The sequence below is a fragment of the Dipodomys spectabilis genome, unplaced genomic scaffold (assembly GCF_019054845.1).
Source record: "Dipodomys spectabilis isolate Male_0828 unplaced genomic scaffold, ASM1905484v1 ptg000107l, whole genome shotgun sequence".
Lineage (NCBI taxonomy): Eukaryota > Metazoa > Chordata > Mammalia > Rodentia > Heteromyidae > Dipodomys > Dipodomys spectabilis.
In genome coordinates, this window is record NW_024870784.1 from 3,600,767 (window position 1) to 3,619,637 (window position 18,871).

At 46.3% G+C, this 18,871-nt stretch overlaps 1 protein-coding gene across 2 annotated transcripts in view; it reads left to right on the forward strand.

Annotated features, from left to right (window-relative positions):
- The window catches only part of Dop1b (DOP1 leucine zipper like protein B), a 95,818-nt gene that overhangs the window by 44,428 nt on the left and 32,519 nt on the right, over window positions 1-18,871 (forward strand). For both annotated transcript variants that reach the window (XR_006148541.1, XM_042687218.1), the window contains exons 9-16: window positions 210-324; window positions 5,770-5,890; window positions 7,336-7,455; window positions 9,005-9,104; window positions 10,540-10,731; window positions 13,458-14,142; window positions 16,305-16,576; window positions 17,896-18,048. Coding sequence is in view for 1 of the 2 variants with exons in the window: in XM_042687218.1 (XP_042543152.1) it covers window positions 210-324; window positions 5,770-5,890; window positions 7,336-7,455; window positions 9,005-9,104; window positions 10,540-10,731; window positions 13,458-14,142; window positions 16,305-16,576; window positions 17,896-18,048 (1,758 nt within the window). In the remaining variant the exon portion in view is untranslated. The remainder of the gene's footprint in view (window positions 1-209; window positions 325-5,769; window positions 5,891-7,335; window positions 7,456-9,004; window positions 9,105-10,539; window positions 10,732-13,457; window positions 14,143-16,304; window positions 16,577-17,895; window positions 18,049-18,871) is intronic.

Below are 18,871 nucleotides of genomic sequence, written 5' to 3' on the forward strand. Positions count from 1 at the left end.
GGTACTCTCCCACTCGAGCCACACCTCTAGCCCACTCATCTCCATCTTCAGAGGGTTTCCTTGGGTGTGGTCCTTGGCACCTGGCTTGGAGAGCTGTAGTGTATTGTGGACCAGGATTGGCTCTCTTCGAGTGTTTTATCGTTGGGAAACTGATGCTGTCATACATCATCCTGTGCAGTATCCTAATGTGTGCCTTTTTGAACAACCAGAGTCTGGCTAAGATTCTGCACCAGAAGTTCTTAGACGCTGATGTGGAGGAGCGTCACCATGCGTATCTGAAGCCTTTCCGCATCCTCGTCAGTCTGCTGGACAAGCCGGAAATCGGTATGGAGGGAAAAGCCCCTGCCTCTCAGGGCTAGACACACAGGATCTGATCCCGGGGAAATGAAACACAGGGAGATACAATCACAGTGTGTCACTCTAATCACTGTAATTCACTTGTTTGGAATGGTAAAATTGTAAAGTCATATGGTTTAGTTCTTATCTCTGAAACTGCCTTAAGGTTTGCTTAAAATAGTTTGGGATGTGGCTCAGTGAAAGAGTGTTTCCCTGGTCCACACAAGGCCTGGGATTTGATCCCCAGCCCCAGTTTAAAAACACATGCACTCACATACAATTAAAAACAACTAGCCAGTCGCTGGTGGCTCATGCCTGTAATCCTAGCTACTAAGGAGGCTGAGATCTGAGGATCATGGTTCAAAGCCAGCCCAGGCAGAATAATCTCCAATAAATCACCAGAAAACTGAAAGTGGCTCTGTGGCTGAAGTGGAGAGCGCTAGCCTTCAGCTGAAGAGCTCAGGGACAGCATCCAGGCCCAGAGTCCAAGCCCCACAACCAACAAAACAAACAAACAAAAAACAACAACTGATTTCCCTTTGCCTGGGGAGATGGCACATGCCTGTATACTTGTATTTCCAGGGTTTAGAGGCAGAAGCAGGATAATTGTGAGTTCAAAGCCATCCTAAACTACATAGCAAGACCTTGCCTTTGAGTTCATTGTACATGTTTGTACATACATGCCAGATGAACACAGTATTTATTTTATTTTTTGAGTACATTTTTTTCTGTGTGAGGGGGTGTGTGTGTGCCAGTCCTGGGGATTGAACTCAGGGTCTGGGCACTGTTTATGAAGCTTCTTTTGCTCAAGGGTAGCACTTACCACTCAAGCCACAGCTCTACTTCTGACTTTTTGGAAGTTCATTGGAGATAAGAGCCTCATGAACTTTCCTGCCTAGGCTGGCTTCAAACCATGCTCAACCTCTTAAGTAGCTAGGATTATAGGCAGGAACCCCCAGCACTCAGTGAGAGCATTTCTTTATTCCAATGTCATGCTTCTCTTTTTGTTTTGTTTCTTTGAGACTGAGAGGCTTACTATGTAGCCTAGCCGGTCTCAAACTCACTATATAGCTTACGTTTGGCCCTGAACTTCTCAACTCAAGCATTATCTTCCTGCTTCAGCCTCTTGAGTGCTGGAATTACAGGCATGTGTCATCATAGTAGCCCTAATGTCACCCTTCCAATGAGCTTTCTTACAAGCAAGCTTTAGGAGGTGCTACTGGCTATATTTTTTGCTTTGTGACCATGAGCAAGTCACTTCTTTCACTGTGAAATAAAAAGAATTGAATTGGACTTACACACTGTTGTCCTATGACCATGGTTGGGGAAAAAGTACCTTTCTCTTCCTCTTTAATTGTGTGTGTTGGTCCTTGTTTCTTACTATGCTTTCTTGCTCATGGCTGCCACTCTCTCACTTGAGCCACTTCTCTTTAGTGTTTGGCTAGTTAATTGGAGATAAGTATCTTAGATTTTTCTTCCAAGGCTGGCTTTGTACCATGATTCTCCAAGCCTCAGCCTGAATCTGAGCCACTGCACTCGGCTTCTGCCTTACTTTAAAAATAAATAAACTCTCTAAATACCCATTCACGGTCGGACCTGACATCCAGGGCTGAGAGCTGCATGTCTTCCATCGCCATGACAGCTCAGAGGTGTCTGGGTGCTCCAGACATGCCACCTCCTGGCGGCTCTTTGCAGAGAAGAGAGTTGACATTCTGCCATGCTGATCTCCCTAGCTTGTGGGTGGAGGCCCTTCCTGGTGCACTCAGAGCATCTACTAAGTGGCAGGGATGTGCAAGTTCGAGAGCTACAAAGGAACGAGGCACCAGTGGCTCACTCCTGTAATCCTAGCTACTCAGGAGGCTGAGATCTGAGGATCATTGTTCAAAGCCATCTCAGGCAGGAAAGTGCATGAGACTCTTATCTCCAATAAACCACCAGAAAACTGGAAGTAGTGCTGTGGCTCAAAGTGGTAGAGTGGTAGCCTTAAGCTGAAGAGTTCAGGGTAGTGCCCAGGTCCTGTGTTCAAGCCCACAAGAAAGAAAAGCTACATGCCTTGCATGCCTGAGGCCCTGGGTTCTATTCTTCAGCACCACATAAGCAAAAAGAAAAAAGCCGGAAATGGCACTATGGCTCAAGTGGTAGAGCGCTAGCCTTGAGCTGAAGAGCTGAGGGACAGCGCTCAGGCCCAGAGTTCAGGCCCCACGACTGGACCCCCCTCCCCCCCAAAAAAAAAAGAAAGAAAGAAAGAAAGGCAAGCTACAAATGAGCAGAGGTTGCGAATTGTGTTGAACGAGATGGCAAGGTCCTGTAGTGTTTGACTGCTCTGTAATGGTAACCATGGCTGATGAGTTTTTGAGCAATTATTTTGTACCAAGTGATTGTCTACGTGATGGAGTGATTGATTGCTTGAGCAAGGTGCTACGGTTTGAACCCAGGATGTTGTACATGCAACTGTCTGAGCCTCTGCGCTAGGTGTAGGCACGTCTTTTCATGTGTAGCTCCCTACTTCCAACAACCCTGAGTGCGTTTTCTTGCGCTACCCATTTTACTGGGGTAGATCCTGCTAGCTAGCCTGATGGCACTGAGGTCATTTGTCCCAAGATGGTTCCTTGTGTCACAAAGAGCTTTTCCAAGCTACGCTGCTCTGGCTGCTTTTAACCAACTCAAAGTGTGACTCCTTTGTTCTTCCAAGCATGTCTGACACTTTAAGTACCAGCCCCCGGTACTTCTGCTGCACTCAGCCTCCTTTCTCCACCTCCATCCACCAGAGACGGCATGAATAGATAGGTCTGAGTGTGGAGTAATGGCCGCTCTGAAAAATGGAGTTTAGCCCAGAAGGTAGAACAAGATGTATTCATGTGTTGGGAGCTTGGCATGCAAAAAAGAAATTAGCCCTTTGGAGAGGTGTGTTTTATGTCAAAGCCAGGTGCCTCAGTGAGCCAGATACCTGTTCTGCCAGTTGGGCTCCAGGTTATGTTTCTCAAGGAATGAATGTCAGCATTGCTCAGTCATAATCATTGTTAATGGGCTCTGCCTGATGGCCATCTTGACTGAGGCAAACGAGCAGGCGATTCAGAAAGAAAGCACAGAGCGGGATGGTCACTCAGTCATGGCCATTTCTTCACTGGCTGGACTTTAGCCTCTATTAAGTGCAGTGACCAAACTGCCTTTGTTTTATGTAAAACAGTTGCATGTACTCCTAGTGCTCCACGCCTCCATTGGTGGCTGGTCGTGGCCTGGCTGCCTCTTGTGACTCTGTCCCTTGATTTCTGCCTCCCATTGAGGCACACAGACGCTAGTCTGCTTTAAAAAAAATAATAGTAAGTGGGCTGGGAAGGTGGCTAAATGGTACAGTGCTGGCCCCACATGCAGGAGGCCCTGGGTTTTATTCCTCAGCACCACATAAGCAGAAAGAAGCCAAGTAGCGCTGTAGCTCAAGTGGTAGAGCGCTAGCCTTGAGCTGAAGAGCTGAGGGACAGCACCCAGGCCCAGAGTTCAGGCCCCACGACTGACAAAAATAAATAAATAAAATAAAATAAAAAAATAAATCTATACTAATCATACAAATGAGGTTATTGTATATTTCCACATAAGTATATACCATATTGATCATATTCATCCCTTATATTACTCTTTCTCTCTGTCTCCCCCTCTTTTGTTTTTACAGTTTTTTTTTTTGGGGGGGGGTTTGGTTATGGGGCCTGAACTCTGGGCCTGGGCGCTGCTCCTCAGCTCTTTAGCTCAAGGCTAGTGCTCTACCACTTGAGCCACAGCGCCACTTCAGCTTTTTTCTTTTTGCTTATGTGGTGCTAAGGAATCGAACCCAGGGCCTCATGCATGCAAGGCAAGCGCTCTACCACTGAGCCACCTTCCCAGCCCCTGTTTTTATAGTTTTAATGGGTTTCATTATCCCATTTTCATATATGTATATAATGTACTTTTGTCCTCCTCCCCCCTCTCCTGCTGTGTAAAGTACTCATAAGGTTTATCATAAGACTAGAATTCCTTTTTTTTTTTAAGGTTACTATTTTACTTTTTTGTTGTTGGTCATGGGGCCTGAACTCTGGGCCTGAGTGCTGTTCTCAGCTCTTCAGCACAAGGCTAGTGCTCTACCACTTGAGCCACAGTGTCACTTCCTGTTTTTTCTGCTTATGTGGTGCCAAGAGAATGAATCCAGGGCCTCATGCATTCAAGGCAAGCATTCTACTATTGAGCCACCTTCCCAGCCCCAAGACTAGTATTCTTAAAGACATATGTTTTGATTTTGGGAAAAGTATAAAATATGAGATTAAAGCTAGGTGCAGTGGCTTAAGTCTGTAATCCTAGCTACTTGGGAGGTGGGGATCAAAAAGTCAACAGTTAGAAGCCAGCCAGGTAAAAGGAAGGTCTCAAGATTCCATCTCAACTAGTGTGGCTGTGCATGGTGGCACATTCCTGTCATCCCAGCTATAGGAGAAGCACAATGGCTGGGCACAGTGATGTGTGCCTGTCATCTCCCATGAGGAAAGCACAGGTAGGAGGATTGGGGTGCAGGCCGGCCTGGGCCAAAAGCAATATCCTTTCCGAAATAACCGTGGAAAAAGGAACTAGCGAAGTGGCTCATGTGGCAAAGTGTCTGCCTAGCAAGCCCAAGTCATGAGTTCAAGTCCCAGTAGCAAAGGAAAATAAGAGGTTACTACAGGGGCTGGGAGTGTAGCTCGGTGTTACTTAGGGTGTGCAAGGCCCCACATTCCATCCCCAGCACTGCAGAAAGGAAAGAGTATCTGAATCTGCTGACTGCTTTATGCATAGCGGTGTTGGCAGCAGGGTAATATCCTGTGAGTGGACATGCCTTCATCCCTCTGGACGTGTGGGCTAAGAGCTGTCCCCCAGCGGCCTGGCCCTGAGTGTGTACCTCAGGACTCCCCTGCCCGACACTGTCTGACCAGCAAGGACGCCTCTCACAGCTGGTGCAATTCTTTGTGGGTCTTTTTGATCTTTTCAGGCTTGGAGTTACTTGTTTTATGTTCTCATCCATAATGAAAACGCAAGCGTGAGGATGGTGCCCTCACGTGTACACGTTTCTGTGGAGTAGTATGTACGCCTGGCCTGGCAGGTTGTCACTGGAACATGTAGCATATAGTTACACTGGCTTGACCTCTCCCAGCCTCGGTCACCCGTACAATACGGTCTCTGCCCACATGGCCATGTAGCAGACTCAGCCATTCCTAGCTGTGAAATGCCAGCAGCATGGTCCAGCTCTGTAGAAGCATGGGTCATTTTCATGAAGGTTGTTCTCCAGCTAACGTTGTTGTTATCCCAGCAGTGCATAAAAGGCCTTATTTATGAGGTGGGGGGGGGGGTGGGGGGGGTGTGAGTGTATGAGATGAGTGTCTTGGTTGATGTTACAGTGGATTTTTAGTCCTCCTCTGACCATTTTCCTTTTGATTTCAGGGCCTCAGGTGGTTGAGAATTTGTTTCTCGAAGTCATCAGAGCCTTTTATTCTTACTGTAGAGATGCCCTTGGCTCCGACCTTAAACTTAGCTACACTCAGAGTGGAAATCTGTTGCTAAGGTATGATATGGATATGGCCTCTGATGTCACAGGCTTCCCTTGGTGCCACAGTTGTTTTTGTTCAACCCCCCCCCCCCCACACACACACACTGCCGGGGGGCTTGAAGTCAGGGTCTTATACTCTTGCTTACTTTTTGTGTGTGTGTGCTGATTTTGAGGCTTGAACTCAGGCCCTAGTTGCTATCCTTGAGCTTTTTTTGTTGTTGTTGTTAGTCATGGGGCTTGAACTCTGGGCCTGAACAACACCGTCCTTCAGCCCTTCAGCTCTAAGGCTAGAGCTCTACCACTTGAGCCACAGCGCCACTTCCAGATTTCTGAGTGGTTTATTGGAGATAAAAGTCTCACAGACTTTCCTGCCCAGGCTGGCTTTGAATCTCGATCCTCAGCTCTCAGTCTTCTGAGTAGCTAGGATTACAGGTATGAGATACTGACACGAGGCTCAAGACTAGCACCCTACCACTTGAGCCACAGGGTCACTCCTGGCTTGTTGGTGGTTAACTAGAGACTCTTATCTTTAGCCCTTTAGCCCTCTCTCTGCCTAGGCTGGCTTTGAACCACACAATCGTTAGATCTCAGCCTCCAAGTAGCTAGGATTACAGGCAAGAGCCACTGGTGTCTGGCTTTGCTTAACTTTTTTGCCCAAGGCTGGCACCCTACTACTTGACCCTCACCTCTATTCTGGCTGTTTTTGGTTGATTGGAGATAAGAGTCTCCTAATCTTGCAAAAATAACATGCACAAAAAAGAGCTAGAGGTATTTATAGCTCAGCAGTAGTTTACCTGGTAGCAAGTATTCAAACTCCAGTACTGCCAAAAGAGATTTTTTTGTTTTTCGGATTTTGTTTTGTTTTCAGCTAAGGACTGAAAAGGGATATAGCTCAGTAATAGAACATTTACATAGCATGTGTAAAGCCCTGGATTTGACCTAAATTTTTCTGTCAAGTCATTGTTGTGCCCATGTTATTCCACTAATAGAGTATGTAAATTCCCTATAGATGGACTAAAGCTGGGTTTTTTGTTGTTTTTCAGTCATGGAGCTTGAACTGGGCCTAGGTACTGTCCCTGAGCTCTTCAGCTCACGGCTAGAGCTCTACCACTTGAGCCACAGCACCCACTTCTGACTTTTTCTGTGTATGTGGTGCTGAGGAATTGAACCCAGGGCCTCATGCTAGTGAGGCAAGCAAAGCAAGCACTCTATCACTAAGCCAACTTCCCAGCCCTAAAGCTGTTTTCTATACCAAATTATTTTACAGTAGCTCTTGCACTTATTTCTAGGAGAAAGTGTCAGTATAAATATTGTTTAATATGGCATTATGCAAATAAGATAGTAATATTTTTATCTTTAGCATCTCTGGAAATAAGTTGTAAATGGTAAAATGATCTACAGACTTTCAGACAGTGTTTTTGTAACTCGGGGTTTTTCAGGAATACTGATTTGTCTTACAGTACAATCAAAGAAAACAGAAATGCCTCTGAGATCGTGAAGACGGTGAATCTGCTCATCTCATCTCTGAGCACTGACTTCGTCTGGGATTATATGACAAGGTGTTTTGAGGCATGCTTTAGGTAAGTTGAGGGTGGGCACACTTGGGAAGGGAGAGCAGGTGTGACTATTCTGGAGCTAGTTGGAAGGGCCCAATTATCACTGGCATTGTTGGTTCACACCTGTAATCCTAGCTACTCAGGAGACTGAGATCTGAGGATCACAGCCAGCCTGGGAAGACAAGTCTGAGCCCTTATCTCCAATTAACCGGCCAAAAGGTAGAAGTGCATATGTGGCTCAAGTGATAGAGAACCAACCTTGAGCAAAAAAATTAGACAAGTTTCTAGGCCCTGAGTTCAAGCCCCAGGACCAGCACAAAAAGTGCAAGGTGGGGGAGGGGGTTGCCAATTATACATAAGCAGCTGAAGCCAGCGGTCTCTTCTGCTCTTAGAAGTTTAGTTCAAATAGAATTGGAAAGAATTTGCATATGATTTTAAAAGAACAAAGAATATACACAGTAAAAAGATACACATCATCTTTGCCACATTATCCTGCGGCTTCTCTGTTATTTATTAAAGTCTAGCTTTAGAAAACCATCTGTAATTTCCAGTGAGGCTCATCAAATCAGCTCCACCCCACAGTTCTCTAAGAAGCTTAGTGAACTTAACACAGCTCTGTCTGGTGACTCTGGTCTGGGTGGAGTGTTTTGAACATTTACGTCTTCTTAACTTATTACTGAAATTTAGTATATAGCTGCTAAGATCAGAGCATTAATGGTTTAAGCTACTGTAATCAGCTTTACTGTCCCTGTTAATCTGAGGGTGAATTGCAGGACCTCAGAGCTGTGCTTGGGGCTCAAGGAGCAGGCTTTCTGCGAGCAGCCTTTCCCCCTTGCATTTTCTTTATTGGAGGAACGGCATGAGGGGCATGCCCTAGACCTTCCTTCTTGTCAGTCCACACTGGAGCTTGGCCTTCTCCCTGTACTCCACAAGCCTCTAGTTGCTGTAATTGAAGCTTCCCCTGTAAACACTTGGGTGTGTCCTGGGCTGCAAAGCCTGACTTTAATTCTTGGTTTTCATACTTTTGATGTGTAAGAAGGCTAGAGCCCAAAAACATGAAGTTTCTTGTCCAGCATTGCACAGCAACTTGATCACAGCAGAAGTTAGAATGTAGCTTGACTTAGGAGTCTCTCTTCCCAGCTGCTATTTGGTGTTTTTCTGCTTCCCCCAGCATTAGACCTAAAGCGCTTTGCTCCTGTGCTGAATTTTGTTTATTATCATTGTATCTATGGGCAACAGCAAGAACATGATACTGAAGTCAATGCTTTGGTCAGCAAAAGAGAATAAAAATGATGCTACCAGATTGAGCACTTTACACCTTCCCAACACTCCTTCCTCCCAGAGTTAATCCCTGTCCTGGAATTACTGTCTGTCCTTCCCAGGATAGGTTGCTGCACTATTATAACAAGTGTGTATCTGTGAGCCTATGTTGTCTGCTCAAATTCTCTATGCTGTCGGGCTAGGGGCTTACACGTCTTTATGGTGAGTTCCTACCTCAAAAACAAACAAACTGATGTTTGAGCATGTTCCAGAAGAAATGATTAATTTCCTCTTCTTTCTGTGGTTCATTTAGACCAGTGAAGCAGAATGGCACCATTGGAACCGTCAGCCCTCCCGCCACGGTCTCGGAGCTCTGCACTCTCCTTGTGTTCCTCCTGGACGTTATTCCCTTGGTGGGTACTGTGCTGGGACGCGACGGCTCACTACATGCTCCTGTGGCAGTCTCCTTAGTGCTACAGGCTGTTCCATGCACCCAGGTTTACTGACCAGGGGCTTTACCTAAATACACACACAGATTTTAAGTTTGTTTTGCTGTGGAACATGTAGCCGTATAGCCTAATTGTGTTTTTTTCTTTTTTTCTTTTGATGTATGTATGCATTACTTGAGATTGAACTCAGACCTTTTGTTTACTAGGCATGTTTTCTATATACCATTTGAGCCATGTCCATCCTTTTGCCTTTAGTTTGTTTTTCAGATAAGGTCCCGTGCTTTTGCCCAGGCCAGGCTCAGGTCATAATCCTCCTGCCTCAGCCTTCTTAGTGTCTGGGATCACGGTCCTCCATCACCAAGCCTCCCCTGACGATTCTCCTTTTTCAGTATTTTACGCCTTCCTTAAAATTCCATTATTTTTCATATATCTTTGTATACCTATATAAGGATTTCTGTAAGATGTACTAAGATAAATTTTCTTATCCATAGAAGATGAACCCTTAGCCAAGGGTTGGAGATGTAGCTCAGTGGTAGAGTAGTTACCTAGCATGTGCAAAGTCCTGGGTTTGAACCCTAGTACTGCAGTCACAATAAATCACTAAAATTTTCTGCTGAAAGAGTATCTGTTTTTTTTTTTTGTTGTTGGTCATGGGGCTTGAACTCTGGGTGGTAGAATGCTAGCCTTGAGCTGAAGAGCTGAGGGACAGCGCCCAGAATTCAGACCCCACAACTGACCTCCCTCTCCCCCCCCCAAAAAAAAAAAAAAAAGTCTCACAGACTTTCCTGCCCAGGCTAGCTTCGAACTGTGAGCTTCAGATCTCAGCCTGCTGAGTAGCTAGGATTGTAGGTGGGAGCCACTGGCGCCCAGCCAGAGTATCTTTTTTGTTGTTTTTGTTGGTTGTGGGGCCTGAACTCTGGGCCTTGACTCTGTTCCCTCAGCTCTTCAGCTCTACCACCCTGAGCCACAGCACCACTTCTGGCTTTTTCCGCTTATATGGTGCTGAGGAATCAAACTCAGGGCCTCATGCATGCAAAGCAAGCACTCTACCACTGAACCACCTTCCCAGCCCTAAGGACACTAATGTTTTTGTTGTTTTTTTGTTTTGAGATAGGATCTCCCTATGTAGCCCAATTCTTTTGCCTTAGTCTCCAGCTTGCTGAGATTATAGGTTTGCACTGCCCCAACTCTTCATTTTATTAATACAGAAATATAAGTGGCAGTTCTGTAATTTTCTCCCTGTTGGGTAGCACTACTTAGGAAGATAGCCTTGATTTCCCCAGTTCAAAAGGAAATACTGTCATTTCTGTTGTAGGAATTAACCTAAAACATAGGCTGTGAGAGTCCGTCTCCCCACTCTGAGCTGGCAAGTGTGTGGTGACAGTGCTGTGTTTTGCAGGAACTCTACTCTGAGGTACAAACCCAGTACCTCCCACAGGTGCTTGGCTGCCTGGTGCAGCCACTTGCTGAGCAGGTGGAGGCCCTGAGCTTGCCTGAGCTCACACATGCCTTGAAGACGTGTTTCAAGGTGCTTAGCAAAGTCCAGATGCCACCCACCTACTTGGACACGGAGACCCCCAGCGGCAGCTCGGTACGTGCCCCAAGGATAGAGGCGAGCATCCTCATGACTGCTGGCCAGACGGAGGTGGGGGGGGCGGGCACTAGGGGTGGTCAGGATTGCATTACACATGAAAACATGTACCAACCATGTGTTCAGTGTACTTGTAAAGTACTTAGGGTTTGGTGTAACAAACCCTCTTCATGTCACCCTCTCCCCTGCTGTCTAACTACAGCTAGTGGCTAGATAGAGCTGATGACCATGGTCAGTGGCAACTTATTGTAGCTCTCCTTCCAGACCTCTATACGTGTGGGGTTGTACACACGTGATCTGGGTTACTGGAAGTAATTTAGCATCCATAGACAGTTGATTTGTCAGGGCCACCATCCCAAAGGGCTCAACAACTGAAATTAATTTTCTCACAGTTCTGGAGGCCAGGGTGTAATAACAAGGTACTTGCAGGGTCCTTCCAAGTGTGCCAGGCGCGAAGAATCTGTTCCGGTCTCTGCAAGCTTCCGCTGCCTTGCCAGCTGCCTTGTGTGTGCTGAGCTTGTGAACACCCGGGCCGTCTGTGTCCTGGTGTTCCCCTCACATTTCCCTGGGTGCCTGTCTGTGTTGCCAGATCTCCTTTCTCCAGGACGTAAGTCTTGTTGGCTTTGGACCCACTCTAATGTGTCTGTCTTAACTTGAGCATCTGCCAGTATCTTATTTCCAAATAAGGTCACATTCCTGGTACTGGAGTTTAGGACATCAGCTTCTTTGGGAGACACAGTTCAATCCCCATGTCATTGTTTTACCACTCACTGTGGTTTCCATTCAAACAGCATTTTAAGGACAGCATTGTATAGCAGTATAGATAAGTTCTGGTAGCTCATGATTGTTGTCTCCTAGCTACTCAGGAGACTGAGATCCAAGAATCATGGGTTCAGACCAGGCATGAAAGTCCACGAGTCTCATTTCTAACCATGTAAAAGCCAGAACAGACAACAGGCTGTGAGTTAAAACTCAGTGCCACCACATACACATGCGTGCAGACACACAACAGTATGTTTCAGACTTCATATGTTTCTTCCTCGTTTTTCTGAGGAAGAGAGTAGAATAAATATTCCTTTCAGATTTAATGTAAGAAACAGTACAGGAAAAGAAAATGATCCTTTGATGGTTGAAGTATTATTACGTTGGAAAGCCATATTGTATGTATATGTGTGTATACATATGTATGTACATATATTCAAATGTAGCTAAGTACCCTAGGTCCAGATCTGAAGTATTTTGCATTTTAGTTTTTCAAAGTTTGGAGTATTTGCATATTGACAATGAGAGACCATAGGAAATAGGACCTGAGTCTAAACATGAAATCAATGTGCACTTTTATCCACAGAACCTGGAAGCAATTTTCCATAGTATGTCTATGCCCCTGTATTTTTAGTCAGACACCCCACAGGAAGTCTGGTGTAGAATTTCCAATGTGTGGCATTGTATGTAGTGCTTACAGTATATGGATTTGGAGCATTTTGGCTTCTGAGTTTTTATATTCAGTCTGTGTTTGAATTTTGCTCCAGCTTTCTCCTTACTTTAGTTATTTAGTGTGTTGGGTGGGCACAGGGCCTCACACCCCTGTGCAGCTTTTTTGCATAGTTGGCTACACTTTCCCACTTGAGCCACACTTCCAGTTCCAGCTTTTTGCTGGTTAATTGGAGACAACAGTCTTGAGCATTGCCATGGCTTGCTTTGAACTGCAGTCCTCAGATTTCAGCCTGAGTAACTAAGAGTATAGACATGAGTCACCAACACCCAGCTCTTAATTTAGGTTTGTTTGTTTGTTTGTCTGTCATGGGGCTTGAACTCTGGGCCTGGGCACTGTGCCTCAGCTCTTTAGCTCAAAGTGAGCACTCTACCACTTGAGCTACAGTGCCACTTCTGGTTTTCTGGTGGTTTATTGGAGATAAGAGTTTCACAGACTTTCCTGCCCAGGCTGGCTTTGAACCACAATCCTCAGATCTCAGCCTTCTGAGTAGCTAGGATTACAGGTGTGAACCACTGGCGCATGGCTTTAATTTAGTATTTTTATGTCTTTATTCAAACATTTCCCCCTCATACTTTTACATTTGTCAGAAATACATTTTATTTTATTTTATTTTATTTTGAAAATCTTTTTTTTTTTTTTTTTTTTGGTCAGGCCATGGGGCCTGAACTCTGGGCTTGGGCACTGTTCCTCAGCTCTTCAGCTCAAGGCTAGCACTCTACCACTTGAGCCACAGCGCCACTTCCGGCTTTTTTCTTTTTGCTTATGTGGTGCTGAGGAATCGAACCCAGGGCCTCATGCATGCAAGGCAAGCGCTCTACCACTGAGCCACCTTCCCAGCCCCAGAAATACATTTTAAATAGTTAATTTGAACCCTGAAGAGTCTCAATAAATAAGACAAAACAGACTGGGAAAGAGTGAGGGAAGGGTGACATTGTCCAGAAAGAAATATGCTCATTACCTGACTTACATAACTGTAACCCCTCTGTACATCACTTTTATAATAACAGTTAAAACAATAAGACAAAACCTGCTGACAGATCAGATGCCCACAAAAGTGGATGGCAGCTTCCCTGTCCTGCCTCTACCTCACCTGATTCCTTCTTCACTTGATGATGTTCTTTTACAGGGCATTCTCTTCAGGAATTGCGACTCTTGGTTTGCCCAGTTGAACTGATTCTTGAATCCCTTGGCTTTAGGAGATGCACAGTACAATTTTTAAATTGTTTTTCAGAGTCCAGTGAAAGGTGAGAATGGCGCTATCATTTTGGAAACAAAGGCCGTCGTTCCGGATGATGAAGATGCTTCCTTTGCCCCACTCAAGTCTGAGGACAGTGGTATCGGGCTCAGCGCCTCGTCGCCAGAGCTCTCTGAGCATCTGAGGGTGCCACGAGTTTCTCCTGAAAGAGACGATGTGTGGAAGAAGGGCGGGGTCATGCAAAGGACCTTTCTTTGCATCCAGCAGCTAATTGCCAACTTTGCCAGCAGGAACATTTTTGCAGCACCCCTGACAGTGTCTGGAGAAGAAAGCAGGTCTGAAGAACCTGCAGGGAGAAGGGACAAGGGCAGGGCCCAGAGCGCAGCGGATGACAGCTTTGCCAGGAAGAACTCCTGGGAGACCAAGCCCATCACTGTGCCCCAGTTCAAGCAGATGCTTTCAGACTTGTTCACAGTGCGTGGGTCGCCATTTAAGACGAAAAATTCAGAGTCACCATCGTCTGTGCCCAGTAGCCCTGGAGGAAAAGTGGGAGCAGAATGGGATGTTGACCAGGTGGTCTTTGAACTGGGGGGCTCCAAGGAGGACTGCAGAGAGGCCTTCGCGGCCGCCTGCCACCTGCTGCTGGACTGTGCCACGTTCCCTGTCTACCTGTCCGAGGAGGAGACTGAACAGCTGTGTGACACGCTCTACCAGCTTCCAGGTGAGAGGGCAGCCCCGCCCAGCCCATTGTTGTGAATTCTGGCACAGAGGCCATTGATATTCACAGACTAGCTCAGCCAAGGTGGGACTACAGGTAGCTCACCCTAATCCAGAATCTAAAATGCCTGGAAGTTCAAATTTCTTTGAACATTGACATGGTTCTGGAGCATTTTGGATAAGGGACCAGGACTGTGCTGTTCCAGTGGCCATTGGAGGGTTGGAATACCCGATCTGTGGGTCCTGGCTTCTATCGCTACTTCTGCAGATATTCTTAAAAAAAAAAACTAAGCCAGGTGCTGGTGGCTCACGCCTGTAATCCTAGCTACTCAAGAGGCTGAGATCTGAGGATCCCGGTTCAAAGCCAGCCTGGTTAGGAAAGTCCATAAGACTCTTATCTCCAATAAACCACCAGAAAAACGGAAGTGGCGCTGTGGCTCAAGTGATAGAGTGCTAGCCTTGGGCTGAAGAGCTGAGGGAGAGCGCCCAGGCCGAGTTCAAGCCCCATAACCAACAACAACAACAACAAAATCTAGAAATCTGAAACACTTCTGGTCCCACGTGTTGGTTTTTTTTTGGTCATGAGACTTAAACTCAAGGCCTGGGCACTATCCCTGAGTTTTTTTTGTTGTTGTTGTTGTTTTATGAAAATACTGTACAGAGGAGTTACAATTACATGGGCAAGATAATGAGTACATTTCTTATCAAGCATTGTAGCCTCCTCCTTTGTTTCGCCTTCCCATCCATCTTCTCCCCGCCCCCCCATCCCTGAGTTTTTGGGGTTTTTTTCACTCAAGGCTAGTAATCTACCACTTTGAGTCTCAGCTCCACAACAATGTGGAGTCCCACAGACTTTCCTCCCCTGGCTGGCTTTGAACCATGATCCTTAGATCTCAAGCTAGGATTACAAGTATGAGCTACCAGCATCCAGCGCAAATCTTTTAAATAGGTGATAGTCAGCTTGTATAGACTGAGTTTGTTTCTTCTCTCATTTTGTAATTAGTTATGTTCAGTGTCTATCTGGTACAGGGGATTGAAGTTGTGTATTTTTTTTTTGGGGGGGGGGGGGGGTCTGGTCGTGGGGCCTGAACTCTGGGCCTGGGCGCTGTCCCTCAGCTCTACTACTTGAACCATAGCACCACTTCCGGCTTTTTTCTTTTTGCTTATGTGGTGCTGAGTAATCGAACCCAGGGCCTCATGCATGCAAGGCAAGTGCTCTACCACTGCCCTTGTATATGTTTTTTTTTTTTGGGGGGGGGGGGGAGGTCTGTTATGGGGCCTGCACTCTGGGCCTGGGCTTTGTCCCTCAGCTCTTTAGCTCAAAGCTAGCACTCTACCACTTGAGCCACAGCGCCACTTCCAGCTTTTTTCTTTTTGCTTATGTGGTGCTGAGGAATTGAACCCAGGGCCTCATGCATGCAAGGCAAGCACTCTACCACTGAGCCAACTTCCCAGCCCTTGTGTATGTTTTTGATTTATGTGTTAGCACACAGTAAGGTGGCAATGGTTGGGACATCAGAAGATGTAGCATACTAAAGATGTCAATAATAGTCAGTAAATAGATGGTTTCATCACAGAGGTGCAATACTTATGTGCCTCTAATCATATAAAATAATATTTCCTGAAATGAATCCCAGGAAATGGAAAAAATTAGACTGTTTCATGATTCCTGTTGTTCAAGATTTAGAAACAGTTTCCATAGCTGCTATAGCAGATGACCACAACTTGAGTGACTTAAACAACAGAAACTTAACTGTGTTGTGGTCTTAGAAGCCAGCAGTCCAAACTTAAGTGGTCAGCAAGGCCATATTCTCTCTGAGACTCTAGGTGGAACCCCTCCTCGCAGCCTCCAAGCTCCTGGTGGTGGCCAACAGTATTCAGCCTTCCTTTTTTTGTGTCGCTCCAATGTCTGTCTTCATGTGACACCTTCCTTTCACAAGGACACTGTCACCCTGGAATAAGGCCACACTGATGACCACATTGTTGCTTGATTACAACTGTAAGAAGCATCACCACCACAAGTTAGCACACTACTGTCCATTGGGACTCTGAAGTCACTTCCCCAGTCTAGGGTGCTGTGGAGCCTATTAATTTGGAAACCCTTCTCACCTATTGGTTTGTTTGTTTTTTGCCTATTTCTGTTTTGTGTGGCTGGCCTCCAATCAGGAGCCAGTGATTCTAGCTTTCCGTCCTGGCTGAAATCTCTTATGACCATTTGCTGCTGTGTGAATGACTGCTACCTGCAGAACGTGGCCATCTCCACCCTGCTGGAAGTGATAAACCATTCCCAGTCCCTCGCACTTGTTATCGAAGACAAGATGAAGCGATACAAGAATTCCGGGCACAGTCCATTTTTCGGCAAGCTGCAGATGGTGACAGTTCCCCCCATTGCTCCAGGAATACTGAAAGTCATCGCGGAGAAGACAGACTTCTACCAGGTATTTTGTATGGTAGACAAAGGACTGTAGCGAGGGCCTTCTTCTCAGGCTATTTGTTTAAGGTTGTCACTAACACTAGGCTTACTGGCTAAGACAAGGACTGTGCCATTCCAACAGCCATCAGAGGGTTTGTTTGAGACCCAAAAATGCCTGGTCTGTGCTTTCTGGCTTCTGTCACAATCTCTGCACTGCAGCTGGGCCAAGGCAGCGGCCTCCAGTGTTCTGAGCATTCCTTTCCTTGCACGTAATTTCACCCTGTAAGCAAATTACAGAGAGAGCAATTAAGGCCTCAGTCTGTTTGGCCTGCTGTGCCTAAGTGGATCTTCTGCATATAAGTGCGGGCTGTGTGGAGGCAGGGAGCCCATGACACCCCCCTCTCCCCACCCCAACCCCATCCCCCCCGTCCCCCACCGCACCCAGCTGGGTGGATCCTCTGCTGCTCAGAGGAGTGGGATGGCAACATGCTGGTGGCCTTCCCAGGGACTCGGCAGAGCCCTTGGCTGGAACATGGGAGAAGAGGTCACCCAAGCGTCTTTATTATGTCTGCAGTGGACAGTCATGTTTCCAGCAAGCTGAGCTAGGGCAAGACATCGACACGGAGAGGTTTATGGCTCAAGTCCCATGCAGATCAGACTGTTCGGCAGAATTTCACTGTAGACCCAGGGAATTAAAAAGAAGAAAGAATTTTGTCTGTGAATCTTTGAAATGGTATTTATAGAATTAAAAGCAGCATTTTCTAGTAGGAAGGTTTTTCATTAAGCCTCAACTTTTTGTGACAGTCCTAAGGCTTGAACTCAGGACCTGGTTACTGTTCGTGAGCCTTTTTTTTTTTTCTCAAGGCTAGAGTTTTACCACTTGAACCACAGCTCCATTCCAGCTTTTAATTGGGGTTAATTGGGGATAAGAGTCTCACAGACTTTCTAGCCCACGTTGGCTTCGAACTGTGATCCTTAGATCTCAGTCTTCTGAGTAGCTAGGGTTTTAGGCAGGAGCTACTGTCACCTGGTTTGGGGTTTTTTGTTTTGATTTGTGTTTTTTGCCAGTACTGAGGCTTGAACACAGGGCCTGAATACTATTTCTGAGCTGCTTTTTTGCTCAAGGCTAGTACGCTGCCACTTGAGTGCCACTTTTGCTTTTTCTGTTTATGTGACTGAGGAATGAATCTAGGGTGTCATGCATGCTCGGCTAGCACTCTACCATTGAGGCACATTCCCAGCCATGGTTTTGGCATTTCTTTGGATGACATTTCTCTATGGAGAGGAGGATGGGAGCAGTGGTATCAGCTGTGTCCCTATGGCCCTGCCCACTTTTCCTTACAGAGGGTGGCTCGCGTGCTTTGGAATCAGCTAAACAAGGAGAGCCGGGAGCACCACATCACCTGCGTAGAACTGTTCTACAGGCTGCATTGCCTGGCCCCCACAGCCAGCGTCTGCGAGGACATCATCTGCCATGCCCTCCTGGACCCTGACAAGGTAAGCCTTCCACCTGTGTCTACCGCTACTGCTGCTGGGGCAGCCCTACTTCATATGTCCCAGGAAGACCTGGCCATACCCAGCCAGAGTATTGGGCTCAGTGGATATCCTTATTCATGAGCTGAAGTGTTCAAGAACTTCAAGTCTGGAAGATTTCTGAGAGCTCAAGCCATCCTCTTTAGAGTCCTAAAAACATGTTCATGTGTGTATGAAGGCTCCCGGAGAAACCCACCCAACACCAAGTCAGGACTTGCAGGGTTTCTGCAGTACTGGAAAGCAAGCAGTTACTGAAAATGTGTTGTCTCTATTTTCCCTTTAAAAATGTTCTGAGAGTGCTAGGAATGTGACTTAGTGGTAGAATGCTTGCCTAGCATTCATGAATCCCTGGGTTCAATTCATTGGTACCACATAAAAAATAAATTTTTAAAAAACGTACTGAAAGCCGGGCACTGGTGGCTCACGCCTGTAATCCTAGCTACTCAGGAGGCTGAGATCTGAGGATCGCGGTTCAAAGCCAGCCCGGGCAGGAGAGACCATGAGACTCTTATCTCCAATAAACCACCAGAAAACTGGAAGTGGCGCTGTTGCTCAAGTGGTAGAGCGCTCGCCTTGAGCTGAAGAGCTGAGGGACAGCGCCCAGGCCCAGAGTTCAAGCCCCACGACCGACAAAAAAAAAAAAAAAAAAACGTACTGAAAGCCAGGTGTCAGTGGCTCACACTTATAATCCTAGCAACCAAGAAGGCTCAGATCTGAAGATGACAGTTCGATGCTAGTCTAGACATATCTCCAATTAACCCCCAGAAAACTGGAAGTGGCACTGTGG